The 12,240-nt window shown below is 37.7% G+C and overlaps 1 protein-coding gene across 1 annotated transcript; it reads left to right on the top strand.

The window, feature by feature from the left end:
- The first annotated feature begins 212 nt into the window (after positions 1–212).
- znf598 (zinc finger protein 598) lies at positions 213–10,390 on the top strand. The gene is made up of 12 exons (XM_077213267.1): positions 213–546; positions 1,361–1,473; positions 2,587–2,716; positions 2,809–3,020; positions 3,516–3,733; positions 3,821–3,938; positions 4,013–4,188; positions 4,277–4,361; positions 4,638–5,494; positions 7,366–7,522; positions 8,521–8,665; positions 9,077–10,390. The coding sequence occupies exons 1-12, from the start codon at positions 223–225 to the stop codon at positions 9,434–9,436; spliced, it is 2,895 nt and encodes a 964-aa protein (XP_077069382.1). The 5' UTR covers positions 213–222; the 3' UTR covers positions 9,437–10,390.
- The last annotated feature ends 1,850 nt before the right edge of the window (positions 10,391–12,240 follow it).

Here is a 12,240-nt window from a genome sequence, read left to right as displayed (position 1 = left end):
TCATATTGATATAACATTATGCAACAATAATATTATTTTACATTAATAATATCATTAAATTACATTTTATTATAATTTATACATTATACATTATATTATATTTAAAGCATATTAATATATTTAGAATATTACAACTTAATTCACGCACGGAATGCAGTATAAAAGACCGGTGTGTCATAATAAAAGCTCTTCCTGTCTATGGCGAGTGGATCAGTCCCCACAATGCACTGCGCTGAACGATTACGCACTCTGGAGCGCGCTTCACCCGGCCTCACTGCCCGTGCCCGTACTGTCGTTTACAACAAGCCCTCCAAATCCATACGGATTATACCGAGAAAACTACAGCACACACAGCCAGTGCCTTCTAACAGTATGGAATCCACCCTTAAGAAAGACACGGAGAGCACATGTGTGCTGTGCTGCCAGGACATCGACATGTTCGCGGTGGGGAAGTGCGATCACCCGGTGTGTTACCGCTGCTCCACCAAGATGCGGGTGCTGTGCGAGCAGAAGTACTGCGCCGTCTGCCGGGAACAGCTCGACAAGGTGCCGCCTCGCCCTCTCCTCTACTCTCCTCTCCTCCAGCAGCGAGACCACAGGCCTCGGTTACTGCTGCTGTACACACACCTCATACACGCGGAAACACGGCCTCACCACTCCCATCACACTAGCTAGCATGTCGATTCATAATGGCAGCGGTTGTGTTTGTCAGGTCGAGATGACCTGAAAAGGTTTAATTCCGTTTTGTCATCTCTTAGAAGTGAACAAGATGTATGTGTTTTTGATTAATTGTTATAGTATCTGTTTTCGCTTGTTGTTAAACTTACAAAGCTTGATTTCAGTTTAGATGTTAGCTGGTTTAGCATTGCGGTGGTGATTTATTGCCTGACGTTTCCCGTGACAACTAACGTTAGTTTACTTTTTTTGCTTCGTCCATCACAGTGTAGTTTTCTTCACATTTGTTAAGACATTAGGGACAAAGTTCATTTGTTTAGTTTTTTTTTTAATACACATGATTTTGGTACAGCTCAGCTGAATTGTGCTGTTATGTAACCAGGTTCACTGATAACTCCCGTTAGAAACTACTAGACGTGTAGTTTCTCTGACAGGCTGTCAAAATGTGACGTCATGTTGACGGTGAGTTACTCGCGTGTCAATCGATCAAGAGTGCACGCGGCTCTAAAGTGAGCAAGTTCAGCAAGTTTGACAAGTGATATACGAATCTGTTTTTAGTCTGCTTTTGCTTGATTGACAACGTTGTTCATGCTGTTTAAGGAAGACTTTCATTCATAAAAATAAGATTTTTTTTCTCTCTACTGTAATTAACAATGTGATTTTATTATTTTTCTTAATATCCCAGGTGGTCTTCATAAAGAAACCTGAACCATTTGCCGCTCTGAAAATTCATCAATATCAGTGTGAGAAGAAATATGACATCTATTTTGGAGATGGGAAGATCTATGCTCAGTTCAGGTGTTCATTTTACCTTTTTATTATTTTTTTATTATTATTTTTTTTTTACAGCAGGGATACTAAATTGTCTCAAATAGCCATTAGGGTTTTAACAATATTCAATGTATATTATATTCGCTCAGAACTTAGATAAACTGTAATTTCTACCAAAAATTAATTGTTGCCAAGTATATTCAAAATGTTTACTAAATTAAATTAAAATAATCAAGCCATGTTTCCCACTTAGTTTCTATGAAGAATTTTCTTATATGCACCACTGTTTGTGTATTGTATTATAACAATAATTTAACAGCACAAAGTAATAAACTGCAATGTTTACCTTCATATATTTACTAAAACTTCTTAATGTATAAAAAATGGCACATTTGTTGCACTTTATTATAAGGTGTCTGTGTTACAGTGTAATTATACATTTAAAAGTGCTCTAAGCGATGTCACGCCTTTTTTAGGCCAAAACATTTTTTGACACATACAGCAAAGATCTCCTCACTATCCGCTAGCTGCCTGTCCCCTGAACACACTGTAAAAACACGCGGTCTCTGCAGACACCCCAGGCTCCACAGACGGCAACAAAAACAACCTGGGTGAACCCGCACCACAAAACATAACAAACTGTTCCAGCCAATAACCGACGAGAAGTGTTTGGAGGGTTAGTGCGCATAGGAGGGAGGGTCTAGCTAGCCTCCGTTTTGTTTGACAATACTTTAAACGTCAACAAGAAGTGAAGTGACATGAAGTGACAAGTCACCCGACATCGCTTAGGGCACTGTTAAGTACGGACTAATATTAATTAACTACATACACTTACTGTAGAGTTGGGAAGAGGGTTTGGTTTATAGTTAGTTGCATGTAATTATGCATAATTTAATTTGAATCAGAGTTGTGAATCAACACAATGGAAGAGTGTTAATCAGTGAATCCGTTAGCACCTCTGATGCAATCTTTAGGCAATTTACTTGTACCAAATAAAAAGTGCATTTAGGTCACCACAATATATAAATTTATATTGCCAGCAAAACCATCACCCAGCCCTATTTTCTACCTTAATATCAGAAACATTTGATGATACTTGTTACTTAAAAGTGTTTTTTTTATCTTTTACAACAAATGCAGGAAGATTTTGTTACATGAATGTCCATATTGTCCAGAACCAAAAGTGTTCTCCAAATTTGAAGAATTAGAGCAACATATGCGGAAACAACATGAGCTCTTCTGCTGCAAGTTATGTGCTAAGCATCTGAAGGTAGCGTATTAGATCTTAATTTGTTATTGAATTATAATTTTTTTTGCAAGCTCCTCGTTCGTACAATGAATGTTTTGCCGAACTGTATACAGATATTCTCGTACGAGCGGAAGTGGTACAATCGAAAAGACCTGGCTCGCCATCGAACGCAAGGGGACCCGGATGACACCTCGCATCGTGGACATCCGCTTTGTAAGTTCTGCGATGATCGATACCTGGACAATGATGAGCTACTGAAGCACCTGCGACGAGATCATTACTTCTGCCATTTCTGTGATGCAGATGGAGCTCAGGAGTATTACAGGTAGAAGACCCGTTCCTGTTCACTATTTTTTTACTTGCATTAACATTTATTTCCAGAAGTAAATCATTTACATGCACCCGAATAATGGCTCATTTGGACTGAAAAGCCTTCATGAAAACAATTCAGTCGATCCGAATTAAATTTTTGATCGAATTCAAAGGGGTCATGTAGACTTGAAATTATACAATCAATTTTAAAATCTTAAAATTAAGCTTGTAAACATTTGAATACGACTAATTTCTCAGTCGGATAAAAAAAAAATACCTTTCGCGCATGTGCAGGGCCGTTATGTGTATGTTTGCATGTTTCATGCCATGCAAACGCGCGTATGTTTTACTTCTCATCATTACAAGCTAATTAATGGATGAGACTGAACTAAATATTTGCTGAAATGAGATTCATTCCGACTGACAAAAAGTAGTGCATGTAAACATACCTAGTGTCAGCTAAACTACAGAATCATCTTATCGTAATTTAAATATTATTTTCCTACAGTGACTACCAGTACCTCAGCGAGCACTTCAGAGAGAGCCATTATCTCTGCGAGGAAGGGCGCTGCAGTTCAGAGCAGTTCACTCACGCTTTCCGCACAGAGATTGACTATAAGGCTCACAAAGCTGCTGCCCACAGCAAAAGCCGGGCAGAGGCACGGCAGAATCGCCAAATCGACATTCAGTTCAGCTATGCACCCAGACAGCAACGAAGAAATGACGGTAAAGCAGAATTTGCTCTTTTTGTGAGTTGGATATGATTATTCAGCTCTTATATGTCCTTAAACTCTTTTGAATGGCTTTTTTTAGGTCTGGTAGTTGGTGGCGATGACTATGAGGAAGCCGATCGCTTCAACAGACCGGGAAGGCCAGGGAGAGGACGAGGCCCAGGAGGACAGCAGAACGTCAGGAGCTGGAGATATATTCGGTAGGTCCTCATTGTCGCTGCATTCTAAACATATAAGAGCGCTTATGGAAGACTAAGAGAGTTATTGACTGCAGAGAGGAAGAGGACCGAGAGATGGCCGCTGCTTTGCGAGCTTCAATGGCCAGTCGACAAGAAGAGAGAAGCCATGCGCAAGACAGAAGCAGTCAGAAGCCACGCAAAGAAGAAAAGATGGAGCCAGATGAAATGAGAAACAACAGAGGCACAGCGAAGCCGACGACTGAAATGCAAGGTATGAGAATTGAAAATATGGTAAATTGTTGTATTGGGTTTTTTTTTATTCAAAAGTGGATGAAACTGCATGTTTACCTATATTTCAGCTCGATCAGTGAAGAGCAATGCCTCTTTGGCTGGTCAGGACTTCCCAGTTTTAGGGGCAGCTGCACCTCCAGCCCCAATTCAAAGGTATGTTTGTCCTGTTTTTTTTTGTCACATTTATGTATTTTTCCATGTAGGAATGGTAATTTGCATTTTTTTATTAGTAGTGATTGCTTGCTTGCGTGTTTATTTTGTCCAAATCTGTTAATTTATTAAATTTCACATTCATTGACATTAATACACTACTTTCTGTGATGTTTTAAGTGCCAGAGTTAAAATTTGTTTGTTAATTTTTGGGTGAAATCATCCCTACAATTTGAATAGATCAGCAATTAACAATGTCATGTCTCCCTATTGTTGCAGCACGATCAAACAAACTTCTGTCTCCCTGAAGGAAGATGATTTCCCAAGTTTGTCTGGCTCATTAGTTTCCTCTCCAATGACACCTGCATACACAAATCAACCCAAGAAACATTCATCCTTCCAGGAGGAGGACTTCCCTGCACTGGTCTCCAAGATCAAACCACTGAAGCCCCAGTCGAGCACAGCGTCAGCCTGGTCTCAAGCTGGAAGCAAACCTGTGGTGGTTCCCAATAAACCTGTGGTTCTGCCTGCCAAAACAGCCCATGTGGTCTCTTCATCCATACTGCCTGCTAGTGACCCGCCCCCCAGTGTAAGTGTGCCTCAGCCTCTCTCTGCCGCCTCTTCTCGCCGCAAAAAGAAGCTCACCCCTGCTGAAACCCACAAAGCTCCACCTAAAGTGAAATGTCCATCCTCGTCTGATGATGAGGACCCCCAGAGCGGTAGAACAGCCCAGGAGATCCGGACGGTACCAACTATGCTTGACATTTCCACTTTGCTGACAGTGAAAGGTGGCTCAACTCAGCCCAGCCCCAACCCCAAAGCCAGTAAGAAGAAGAAGCCAGCGACGACTTCACCTCTGGGCTCTCCCTCGCAGACACCGGAGTCCGTGTCCAAAATGGCTCACAAAGAGAACGTTCCTGAGATGAAGCCACCAGATACCAGTCTCGCCAAAGCTACAGCGGCGCCTAAAACAAACTCCTATATAAATGGACTCACGGAGAAGCCAGCAGAAGCACTGTCCTGTTCATCATTTCCTGAAAATATTACTTCCCCTTTCAAGCAGCCAGTAACTGATCAAGCCCCTCCATCCAAAGAAGAGGATTTCCCAGCTCTTGTTTCCAAAAAGCCTCCACCCGGTAAGAGGGTTGCTTTCTTAAAAGAGGCAATGCACCAAATTACATCGCTTTTATGTAGGGCTGCATGATATATTGAAGTAAAATCGATATCTGGATATGGCTTAGTGCAGTTGGCAAATCTCACAGGCTGTGATTTGCTACTGGTTTGAATGAAGCACATAATTTACGGCAACCCATCAAAATAAAAGCTTGATGAATAAAAGCACTGTTTTGTTTTGATACCATCTGAAAATGAAGAAATTAAGATTTAAATATAAGGATTGTAATTCTATAGTTATTACTCTTTTTTTTTACAGCACAATAGTATTACAATATATTTATTTTATCTGATGTATATTTAATAATAGTCACTATTAAAAAATATATGTATTTATAATTATTATATTAATTATTATTATATTATAATATGTATTTATTATTTTTTTTTTTTAAATCTTTATGGTTTGAGTTGGTTCATCCAACTATGAACACCAAATTTTATTTATTTGTTGTTATAAAAAAAACTATGCTATTTTTATTTTGGGGGGGCATTTTTGCCTTTATATTTGATAGGACAAAGTGGAAGGGGGTTTGGAACTCAGAATTGTCGCCCTCAGCACAACTGCGCTTCATGTCGGAGCGCTGCCCACGAGGCTGCTGTGTTAATTTTTACAGCAAATTTTGTTATTTTTAGTTTTAGTCATATTTTTGTCATCTGAATTGTTTGTTTTAGTCGACTTACAGTAGGTTTAGTCGACTAAAATCTAATGGGTTTAGTAAAATTGTAAGGCATTAATTTAGAATTTCTCTAAAATTTCCAAACCCATTATATACTCCCGGAGAAAACATTTATTAACCTGTTAATATAAATGATTTTAAAGTTTGAACATTCAATACAGACAGATTTTACTGCTGTGACATAAAAAAAATCTTAAAATTATATAAAACCAAATCTCCTAAAGTAGAACACGGTCTTCTTTTCAATGAAGGATATTTGCTTTCTTAATACATGCATCATTCTTTATTCTTTCAAGCAGACATAATAATTTGTATAAATTAAATATAATTAATCCTTTTAAAGTACACACTGACTGCACTATTATGCACTGATCACATTAGATATTATCACAACTGTTTATGTTCGGTAAAGACTTAACCGACTGTTTTACATGAGTATTCTCCAAAACGGACATAGACATAAAGTTGTATGCATTTGTCCATTCTCAGTACTCAGTATCGTGCTCTGTATAGCTTTCTATGTGCATGACTGCACGCTTCGACTGAGTGCGCACTGAAAACCGTAACGAATAGAGTTCTCTTTTGCGTCGTCACTCTTATTCAGATCTATCCATATGTCTGCTCCTGCTCTTCTTTTTCCCAGACATGCATCAAGCGGATGCCAACTCATGTTCCGCCTGTGCCTCTACCACAAACGCAGGACATCATCTCTGACTGGATCTCTTCCCAAATCATCCCTTCCGAACATTTTCGTCATCGTTTTTATTATTCAAAACTGTTTTGTTAGTTATCGCCTCGTTTTCGTCTGTAAAAAAAAGGTCATTGATGAAAATAATGACTAATTATTTGAAAAATTAACACTGCGAGGCCACAACAAATGTTTCAAGTTTTCCCAAATCATTTAGGTCTTAAAGTCTTCAGAGCAAAAAGTCATTTTTCTCTCTCTCTTTTTTTATTTTCTATGCTGATGCACTACCTTACAAAATCACCCCAATCGTTCTGGAATGATTAATTCTTTCCAAATTGCTATTCAAGCCATCTGGCGAAACTTCTTGTCTTTTTTCGTATCACAATATATATATGGCAGAAAAACAAAATATTGCATTGTCAGTTTTTTGCAGCCCTACTCATAAGTGCTTGCTTGTGTTTCGTAGGCTTTAAAAGTGCATTTCCGTTGAAGAGCACTCAGAGTGCACTGCCTCCTCCTCCTCCTCCTGGCCTCGGGTCTGTTGTCAGCAAACCTCCCCCAGGATTCACTGGCATCCCACTCAACAGTAATGTGGTGGAGTCATCAGTGTCGGATGTTAACAGGTTAGAGAACGTGATGTGTACACTTATAAGTGTGTGTGATGTGAAGGGGAAGTGGTGTTTCTTGTCACATAAAAGATCACATTATTATGTCACATTATTTTGAGTACATAAAAGGTTTTTTTCCATAGTCTTTGTTTCAAAACCAAAATATTAGATACTGTCAATATAATGACCCAATATATAATGCACATTTTGTTTAATGTAAGAAACCAAGCGGCATGAGTTTTTCTCAGCACTAAATTCACTTTTCTGAATTTTTTTTTTTTTTGCAAGTACATTTAATGAAGTGGTGTCAAGGTGATTTGTTGTGGATTTTTGGAGTCAGTTCCCCTTATGTGTAGAATATCTCATAAACTATTAACTTGATCCACTAACCTTTGAAAACCAGAAAATGTCTAAATACTCTTAGGTTTACTGTTTAACAGGATTTTTATTGTATTGCATTTTTGGCTCACGATATACACAAAGTTGCTTACATTAAACGTTTGTTGTACATATATTTTCCCCTACACTACTGATCAAATGTTTGGGGTTAATAAAAAAAAAAAAATTCTAATTGATTAAAAAGTTTCAACTACATTGTTCCTTTGAACTTTCTATTGATCAAATAATATTAAAAGGTGTTGGTAAAGATGAAAAAATTCACCTCTGCCATCGCAGGAATAAATTACATTTACATACACAAATATTATAATAGAAACCAGTTATTTTATATTGTAATAATATTTCACAGTATTACTATTTCACAGAATTTTTGATCAAATAAATGCAGCCTGGTTGAGCATACTTTTTTTTTTTTTTGAAACTTTTTTTTTAATTTAAATCATACTGATCCTAAACTTTTGAATGGTAGTGTATATTTCACTATAAAATCACGTCACAACAGAGAATTCTGTTTGATGTATTTATCGTGATTTAATGCCAAAATAGGTTGCATTAAACTAAGTGTTTGATGTAAACGAAGTGTTTTACCTCACTCAGGCTTTGTTTTCTTTCAGACCGACACCTGCTATTGGATCCTACCTCATACCTGAAAATTTCCAGCAAAGAAACATGGACCTTATTCAGTCTATTAAGAATTTCCTTCAAAATGATGAAACCAAGTTCAATGAGTTCAAAAATTATTCAGGCCAGTTTAGACAGGTAACTTTCAAACAAAGATTTCAATTACTCTTCTTCTTTTTTCCAGTGTTATATTGATACTTTTTAATGCATTTAAAATATTTGAAATATGCATTTCTGGTAAAGTTGCTTTGAAACGGTTTGTATTGTTAAAAGTGTTATACAAATAAACATGAATTGAATATATTATTTTCAAGTTTTATTTGTCACATCCTGTAGGACCATTTGAAAGGTAAAAGGTGTTTAAAAATGGTGGGAAAACTGCTGACCCATTATAGAACCTTCGATACACTCTTCCTTTCACATTCTTTGAAAAAATGTCAACATAAAACCTCTTTGTTTATTAAAATCAGTTTACACACTATATTTTACCTTGATCTCTTACATTAGTCTTTTATTGGATGTTAATAAAGTCTCTTTTCTCTTGATCAGGGTATAATCCCTGCTGTCCAGTACTACAAAAGCTGCCAGGAGCTACTGGGAGAGAATTTCAACAGGGTTTTCAACGAGCTGCTGGTTCTCCTACCAGACACTCGCAAGCAACAGGAGCTTCTCACTGCCCACGGAGACTTTAAGGCTCTCGAGAAACCGCTGCAAGGCTTGAAGCCTAAAAAAAACAAAAAGAAAGCCTGGCAGACATGCACCAGCAGCAACAGCCTGGAATTGGACTGCCAAGTGTGTCCCACCTGTAAGCAGGTGCTGGCTCTGAAAGACTTCAACACCCATAATACCCAGCACATTGGTGATGATGACTTCCCCTCTTTACAGGCCATAAGCAAGATTATCAGCTAGCTGCCAACAGGCAAATGTCCACGGCTGTCTGTGACACACGACCTGGAGCTGCACCAGGATATTGGCAAGATGCGTGAAAAGATGAGGGGTTGTCGGAGCTGCAGTGATAATGTTTACTGGGATTGTTCAGGTTCAGAAAGTTTTGACAACACCTTTTCTTTAAAGAGGAAAGATCAACCCTAAAACGTACAAGTGGAACTGTACCTGTTTTGAAGAGAAACGGGTTTAATCTACTTGAAGGCTTGAGTTCTAACGTTAATTCCAGTTCATCTTGACAACTTCTTTTGATCAGGTTTTTCCAGTGCTGTTAGCATGGTCATTTGTTTTTGTTTTTTTACTGTAAGGTTGGCTGCCTTTGAAAAATAACCTATTTATTTCAGAATGCTCCTGCCGTTCAGTTGAAATATATTAATTTCTTTTTACAAACTCTACAGCACATAAAAACGAATGGTTAATATATAGTTTTCTTACAGTAAGCTACTGTAATCTGTCAACTGACCTTTGACATATTACATTTTTGAATGTTTGGTTGTGCTTACATACTTTGCAATTAAACAATCAAGCAGGGGAACACAATGCACCGCTCAGCACTCCTTAGGACCCATGTGATTGTCTTTTCTCTTTTACCCAATTACATCAGTGTGAGAAAGTTTCACCTGCCTTCAAATATAACACCAGACGGACATTCTGAAAGGTTGGCGGATAGGATCAGATTACAGAATGTTTTGGCTAAATGGATAATTCTTTAATTTGTTTGCTTAGTTTTTGTTAATTACCATTGTGTTTGTGCCTCTTAAATGGTTTTTCTCCCTCTCATAGAAGACTGTTGAGACTTCAGTACGCTCACCGTTTCTAATCACTCTTACATGAACTGCTAATTGTGGCAATACCCTGTCGTCAACAATTTGCGATGTGTCAGGACATATCTGCAGAATAAATGCTGGTCGAACATAATCAACCTTAAGACTCATTTATTAAGGCTCCAGTCTCTACCTCATCTGTTCGTAGTGTGCAACATACTTAAAACTATTTACTTAGTTACAAACTATTGTTATTTAGAGGAAGAGTTTATGCAAAATTACAGTTCTGTCATTTTAAGAAGCACTTTAATAAGTGTAACACAAAAGGAGATGTTGCATTCTTAAAAATAAAGGTTCTTTATTGGCAATCGTGGTTCCATGTAGAAACTTTAAAATCCATGGAACCTCCACTGCACAAAAGGTGCTTAGTGGAAAAGGGTTCTTTAGATTAAAATGTTCTTCACGCTAAGAAAAAAAAATATTTTAAGAACTGATCACTGAAAGTTTGGAGCCCATGGAGCTTGTTGTCGGAAAAAGGTTTCTTGACCACCAAATCTTTTTACTTAAAACTTTGTTCTTTTAAGAAACCTTTCACAGAAAGGTTTTTTGGGAAAACTAAAAATGGTTCTTCTATGGCACCACTGCAAAACCCCCATTTTGGAACCTTTATTTTTAAGAATGTATGACGTCGGCTGCGAAAACAGCCTTTATGGAACTTTATTTCTAAAGGCTGTTCACACCAAGGATAAGTGGCAGATGTCAAAACTGCAGCATGTGCAATAAACAGTACATCAACTCTTGGTGTGCACATTAATATAGTTATCTTTACAGTTATCGTTCTTGATCTGAACGGGCCTTTAAAGTGTAGGCAGAATATCAGGGACTGACAAACTCCGTGACCGTTCATTTTTAGTTTTCAACCAGTCAACAACAAATGAAAGGGAACCTTTCTGCCAAACATAATTTTTTGTGTTCCATTGTAGAAGAAAAGTCATGCAAGTTTGAACAACATGAGATTTAGTAAATGACAGATTTTAATTTATAGTTGGATCCAGAGCCGATCCGCGAGCTGCGTAGGGCCCCACAAATTACTCAAGGCCCCGCCTCCCCCTCGTGCCATAGCGCGTCAATTAATGTTTACAACATCCATGACAGAATTAAGTGAAACTATTCTTCTGGTCACGAAAAGAGGGGGGAAAAAACATGAGAGTGAATTGCGGGAAAAACTATCAGGTAAACTTGTGTTCTCTCCTCTCCAAGTTTGATGTCAGCAAAGTTAAGTTTATGTGCATTTCTACTGTGTTTTTTCGGTCTTGCTAACCTAGCTGGGCAGGCAGTCAGTGCATCTCTTGCATCACTTTTTGCCTGACAAAAGTGAGAGTAAAATACAATTATTTATTACGTTTGTTTTTGATGAACGACAAAGTGCAACGGTGTTTTTTTACTGCAGCTCGGAAAAGATAACCGCGTCGCGTGTGTTATCATGCGTTCATATGCGCGCGCACGAAATGAAACGCGCATTTTTCAAGCAGAAATATATGTCGAGACCACGACCAGACATACTGTACAATATATGGGCGTGAATGATGGCACTCCTCATCAAAGTACACATTATACAGTATATACTTTTAAAACAAGACACTGATTATCTAGTCTCAGTCAATGTGTAGTTAAAAACTCTAAACAACTGCACTAATTATACAAGATGGAAAGCAATGTATTGACAATTTGACTACTGATTTATTGGCTATATTGAATTTTAAATGTTGAATAGCTAGCTGGACATACTGGTCAATATGGATGGACATCCCTCAGTAAATATTAATCATAAATCAAAAATTGCTTCAACATGCATAATAAAAAAAACCTTTAACATGCTATGGCAAGCCATTTTAGATTTTATTCATTTACAGTTCATGCATTTTTGATATCAATAATTTTTTTTTTACTATTTGCAATGTGAATTCTTGATTATTTTTACTATAGGGCCCCTTAGTTACATTT

The sequence above is a fragment of the Siphateles boraxobius genome, unplaced genomic scaffold (assembly GCF_051911475.1).
Source record: "Siphateles boraxobius isolate OS27281-9 unplaced genomic scaffold, OSU_SipBor_1 66, whole genome shotgun sequence".
Taxonomy (NCBI): domain Eukaryota; kingdom Metazoa; phylum Chordata; class Actinopteri; order Cypriniformes; family Leuciscidae; genus Siphateles; species Siphateles boraxobius.
This window is presented reverse-complemented; position numbering and strand designations above follow the sequence as displayed.